This window comes from Antrostomus carolinensis, unplaced genomic scaffold, assembly GCF_000700745.2.
Source record: "Antrostomus carolinensis isolate BGI_N321 unplaced genomic scaffold, ASM70074v2 scaffold19131, whole genome shotgun sequence".
Taxonomy (NCBI): Eukaryota; Metazoa; Chordata; class Aves; order Caprimulgiformes; family Caprimulgidae; genus Antrostomus; species Antrostomus carolinensis.
The window spans coordinates 27,085-32,944 of NW_010295026.1; the positions used below are offsets into that span (position 1 = coordinate 27,085).

Below are 5,860 nucleotides of genomic sequence, written 5' to 3' on the forward strand. Positions count from 1 at the left end.
ATATTGCATGTTAAGGGCTTTTAAATTGGACCTTACACACAGAAGCCAAGTAGATATCTATCAGCTAAGGAAGAATAATGTCCACTACCCCTATCTTTAAAATATTTATGGTGCACATCAGGAATTATTAATGCAATGTGCATCTGACTACACTGTCAGGGGATTGTGCACGCAACCCCTTACCCTGTCAGAGTCAATGTGAACACTGCAGAAGCCTTCACGCCGGGTGGAAAGGCTTCCTATGAGCATCTATCCTGGCAGAACCCAAACCCAACCTAACCCCACCAACTGCACACCTCTCCTCTGCCAGGCAATGTCCCTGTCTCTGCCTCTCAACAAGCTCTGCTTCCCTCCTGGCCACTTCACTTTCTGTAACATTTTTAGTGCTGTGACGTGCTGTCTTATGTGCTGTAACACACTGTACTCTGCTCGCGTATTCGATTCCTTCTGCTGTATGAATTCTGCCACCTAAACGGAGCTTATGCAGTGAATTATGTACAAAGACCTCCTCCATTCCCTTCCCCACCTTACCAGGCGAGCTCCATTTTCAGTAATCACAAGTCATCTCAGGCACACTGAATAAAAGATAGTTACCTGCTTTCTGAGAACAATTTTGCCTGTTCCCAAGAGGTTGCTGAAGGTGGGACTCACTGTATTTACTGCTGTAACTACAGCTCTCAAGGTCACATCCTCTCTGAGCCCCACTGGTCAAGCTTAACAGCACAAAAGGATGTTCTGTTGCTGAACAGGCTGACTAATTTCTTGGCATATTACAGAAACAATCTCCATGCCTTTCCTGGTATCCATCTTGAAATACTTTAATTTCTTAGAGCCTGTAGTCTATTAACAATACATTTCATTACATTTTTTAAAAGGACTTGGATAAAAGGAGAGCCTTAAAGATAATTTGCTATAAAAGAGTCTAGAAGTCCTCTGGCTTAGGATACTGAAAAAAGAGACGTTCAGTGAATAGCTACAACATGAATCTGCTGAATGGTGCATTTAACAATCAAATCTTTCGGTAATTCTCAAATGACAATGGATAATTTTTGGTGAAGGAAAGTGAATTTTCACATGGCCTTATGGTCACAAGCCATCAGGCTATATTTCCTCTAGCTTTCTTTTAGCTACTGCTCCAGAGTGAAGCAGAGAAGGGCAGGTAATTCTCCAAGCCTACATCCCAGCATTGGTTCACATCAGCCCTGCACACACAGATGGGAGGATGGGTACCAGCCATAGCTTGTAGGAACAGCACGAGACAGAACAAAGCTGAGAGGCACGAGATGCCCGTGCCAGTGGCATGCACACTGGGCTGCATTCTGCCTCCAGCCCTTGTCACAACGGTGGCTTCAGGCAGGGCTCAGGCTGGTGCTGCCCTCACGGTGGGAAAAGAGAGATGATGTGGCTAACAACAGTGTGCTTCCTTGCTGAACAGGAAGACTCATCTCAGATAATACAAGAACAATCCTCCGAGTCCTTGCTAGTCATCACCTGCTGTGCTTTTCTAAGGTAAAAATCACCTTAGCTCTCCAGAACTTAATCATCTCAGCAGTAGCCAGCAAGAACAAAAAAGCTGACGAGTACCACTTATTAGGGACTATGGCAGTTAGCAGTCTTTTGTTCCAGGTCCATTTTTGTCTTTCTGCTCCATTTTCAGAAAGAAAAGTGGTTGGCAGGAGTAAGTCACACATAAGTCCAGAACCTATTGCTTTCTGAATGTTGTACATGGTCTCATGCAGCTACAGCAAAACTCAGCCAAAACAAGATGTAGGTTGTGCAAGAGCCAGGACGGAGCTGGAGATCTCTGTTGAATCTCAGGGGTTTGTTTGTGAGTTATTCCTATATTCAGAATTTTATCCTTATAGTAATCTTGGTGTCCTGAAACTACCTGGTAGGCACTTGCTACACTGAGTAACTGTCCTCTCATGCAGATTTTTAAGTACATACATAGAAGAAAACACCCACTGCTGCAGGGATTTGTAACCAGTACTAAGACTGGTCTGGATGAATTATGAATGGAAACATCTGTGTGCGTGAAAGCACAACCAACCTGTCAGCAGATTTGTCCTAGGACGACAGGAGGAGGACAACAAAGCTAGAGAACACATCACTTCCACAGCCTGCCTGAAGGCTTTCTAGCCATAAAGATTCCCCAAACAAGGAAACAAAAAGGTAGCAGCACTCTGAAGATCTATGCAAGACCCTGAGGTGAAAGATCACCCCATAATAACAGGTAAGTAAGTCCTAGAAAGTAAAAAAACAGTCCAAGAGCCAGTCTGTTTTGAAGAACAACTCAGAAGACACAGTGAAGGTTAGACAGATGGTGTCCCTGGTCCTCGCTGCAGCACACGACCAAGCCTGGCTACAGCACTGGATGCACGAGGCTCAGCGCCTGCACTGGGTGGTCAGAGCACAAGTGAGTGAAACCTAGAGAAGTGAATGACTGAAAACAGTTTTGTTTAGAATAAATATCACCTTTTCCTTCTACAAGGTCTCACATTGAGTTTTATTACATTAATTTCCTACACCAGTGCACAACCACTGTGCAGTATAAAAGCCGGGTAATATAGCTGGGGGACCTTTTGTACAGCAAAAAATTAAATGGAGCAGCGTGTTAACATTGTCAGCACTTACTAGCATGTGCCCAAGCTTAAATTCCAGGAGACACAACCTTTAGACCAGCTAATGTTCAGTATACTTCATCTTCAGGTAAAACCCTGAAAGGAATATTTTCTTGAATAGCGTACCTTAGAAGAAGTATATCCCTACATAACAAGCCTGTCCATAAAACCCCTGGATTTCATGCACTCTAGAATTCAAACAAAAAGCAGCATTGCTCAAAATCATACACTCCAAAAAATTCTTCAACTGTGATGCTTTGCACTGGCAGCACTGAGCAGCTGCAGCCAGCTCGCCACAACAAACATGAAATCAGTCAAGCAGCACCACTTTAAAAGGACATTTGTATGACTGAGAGCAGGTATTTTAAGACCTTCTGCAGCAAAGTTTGACCCAATCTTTGATCATTTCAGTGTGCCACTTTTGGAAGTTGTCCTTTGAGTTGTTAAATTGTAAAGGATTATAAACCATATAGAACTTGGGAAAAGAAACTCTCTTGGAAGATCAGGTTTTGAATCCATTTTCTTCCCTGTGTGAACATACCAAAGAGATGTCTGGGTAGGAAGAACTAGGGCAACCTCCTCTTGCTGAAAATTGGGTTTTTGATAGTCAGCTGATGAAAACTAGAGACAGACATAGGAGTACCTGCATCAGTCAGAAAGCCAGCGTTAAAAAGACAATAAACTTGCCACAGCTAACACAGTCATATGAATCTTCATTCTGCCCCCCCTGAGAACACAGCTACAGCAAATGAGAGGTCAAGAGAAAACTGATTTAGGAGAATATATTTCTGCCCCTCAAAGCTATTCCCCAAACAATTCCTTTCTTTGCTGCAGGAAAAGAAAGCAGAGAAACTGCCTTCTCGCCATGTTTCAAGAGAATAGAGCCATCTTAGCTCTTTGTGCTCTCAGACCTGTTTGCTTATCACTTGCAGCTCAGACAGACAGCTGCAATTCCCACCAGCTTTCCAGAAGAGATCAATTATCCCACCTGGGAACAAAGCATCCAGGAACCACTTCAGCACACTTTTCTGAGAAGTAAGAGGAGAAACTTGTCCCATCCCTGGCACAGGGGCTGGTGAGGATGTTCTGGCAGCGTTCAAGGTTGGAATACCAAATGTTAGACCTGTTCTAATGAAGACATTTGGACTGCAAGACAGGGTTCTAATTTCTTTGTTGAGCTGATAGCTACACGCTGCCTGCCTTCAGGGTAAAACAGCACTTGTATGGGTGCAATATTTTGTTGGCAGAACTATTCTCTCTCCAGGAAAGCACAATCAAAGCAGCCAGCGTATGCAGTGATAGGACACAGACCTTTCAGAGTATCATACCCCTTCCCAGGAGGGAATGCTATGTAAATATAAAAAGGAAAGAATTCCACTCTGCATGAAAACAGATTCTTGTCCAGCATTGCCAAGGGACTGAACTTAATCACTAATCCTCTGCATCTTGTAGCAGAGGCAGAACTCCAAGCCATGGGACTGTGGTGGTGTAGCAGGAATATTTCCCCAGAGACAGCAGCTCACAGAAGAGACAAGGTACATCACAGCTTTGGAGTGACAAGATTGCTATCGCAGCCTGCGCCTCATTACTATTTCCAACCTTCAGCACAGATCTGTGATGCCTTTCCAGGATTAGCCTACTTCTAAAGCTAAAGAAAGTCTCTCTTCATTTACAGCCTGTTACTTATTTAACACCAGAATCACATTAATTGAGAGCACCTTTGGACTATCCCAGCATTTCAGCAGTACAGTGTACTTGGAATAGCACAAAGGACTAGAGAGCGGAGCGTGATGCCAAGTGCGGTACTTGGCTTCAACAGAGCACGTTTTAGGTATACAAACATTTTGGCCTCATACCTAGAAGCACAGAATCTGATCGTGTATATTGCCCCTTTTTTAAATACTGAGGGTTTTTTTGCCTCCAAAGATTCCCATGAATGGTCATCTTAATAAATTATAGTTTTCATATATGGCTTCAAATAATGGAAATACAAAAACAAGAGCTGAAGACAAGTCAGCCCCTAAAGTTCTGGCCTAAGGATGCCCTGCTTTGCATTCTGGTATAAAGCCTAAGTGCAGAAAAGTGTTAGGACTTTTCTTGGGGTCAAAAACTGTTTCTAAAATACATTCTTTTAGGACACTAACTCAGATGAAACAAAAGAAAGCTTGTTACCAAAAGTATACACAGGCTTCTAAATATGTATTTTGATATCACAATGATTATTTTGTTACTTGTATCCTTTTCAGCACCTCAGCACTTTTCTTCCCCTCAGAGCAAAAGGGTATCTTGAAATAGGGAAGATGGACAGCTGTTGCTCAACATTAAAAACTACTGTCTCATAGTTTATTAGCAGTAATGAGCCTCAGCTATTCACCCTGAATCATTCTTCCAAAGGCAAAGCAGTTAAAGGTAATGGGTGTCTGCTTCACCTCAGAATAATGAGGACACTAAAAAAAGTATATAAACAGCCACAGTATGTGCCATCTATGTAGCAAGAGAGATCTACCCTACTCTAATTGAATGGGCAGTCCACTTGCAGCACAGGCAAGTCAGACAAACACATCATCTATCATGCTGAAGGAAAATTCATGGGTATAAGAAGAACAATGCATCCCAGAAGCGATTTCCCAGCTCCCTTTCAATGGCTTACTTTCCCTCGGATCCATAGCTGTTCATGCTGTCCTCAATGGACTCGTGGCTGGCCTGACGGACGGTCCGGCTGGGCATTTCAACAGCCAGCCCAGTTTCTGTGCTCCTTTGGATGGCTCCTTTCAGTCTCCGACCATCACCATCTAGGAAAAAAAAAAATGAGGATAAAAGACAGTCAGCTCTTGTTCCCAGAGCCTTCTGCAACAGAGTCGAGGAGAAGCAGAGAAGGTCTTTCAAAAAGATCAGGCTGGCATCTGGCAGCCAGGCACTATTTTACACCCAGGCAGTGTTTTGTTACTCAGCCCCACTGAGTAACATCAGCAGCTGCTACTCAGCCCCACTGCCCCATCAGCAGCTCCCAGTCATCTTTGAAACAAACCCAGTGCTCCAGCAAGCCAGGGCCCAGCAGAAACTCCAAACATCCATACCAGCCTACCTACTGCAACCATTTGTACCGATTATTGATGCATTGAGTGCCGGCGCACGCAGGCACACAAGCTGGCTATACACGGAGCTACCCAGCTCAGGAACACAGCAGCAGTAACCACGGGCAGAGGACTCTGAGGTCGTAAGTCTCCTGAAGCAACCGA

At 43.9% G+C, this 5,860-nt stretch overlaps 1 protein-coding gene across 1 annotated transcript in view; it reads right to left on the bottom strand.

The window, feature by feature from the left end:
* RIMS4 (regulating synaptic membrane exocytosis 4) overlaps positions 1 to 5,413 on the bottom strand; it is a gene marked incomplete at its 5' end in the record, with an annotated part of 17,103 nt that extends 11,690 nt beyond the window's left edge. Inside the window, one exon of the mRNA XM_010177842.2 lies at positions 5,272 to 5,413. Coding sequence (XP_010176144.2) covers positions 5,272 to 5,413 — 142 coding nt within the window. The remainder of the gene's footprint in view (positions 1 to 5,271) is intronic.
* Between the last annotated feature and the right edge of the window lie 447 nt (positions 5,414 to 5,860).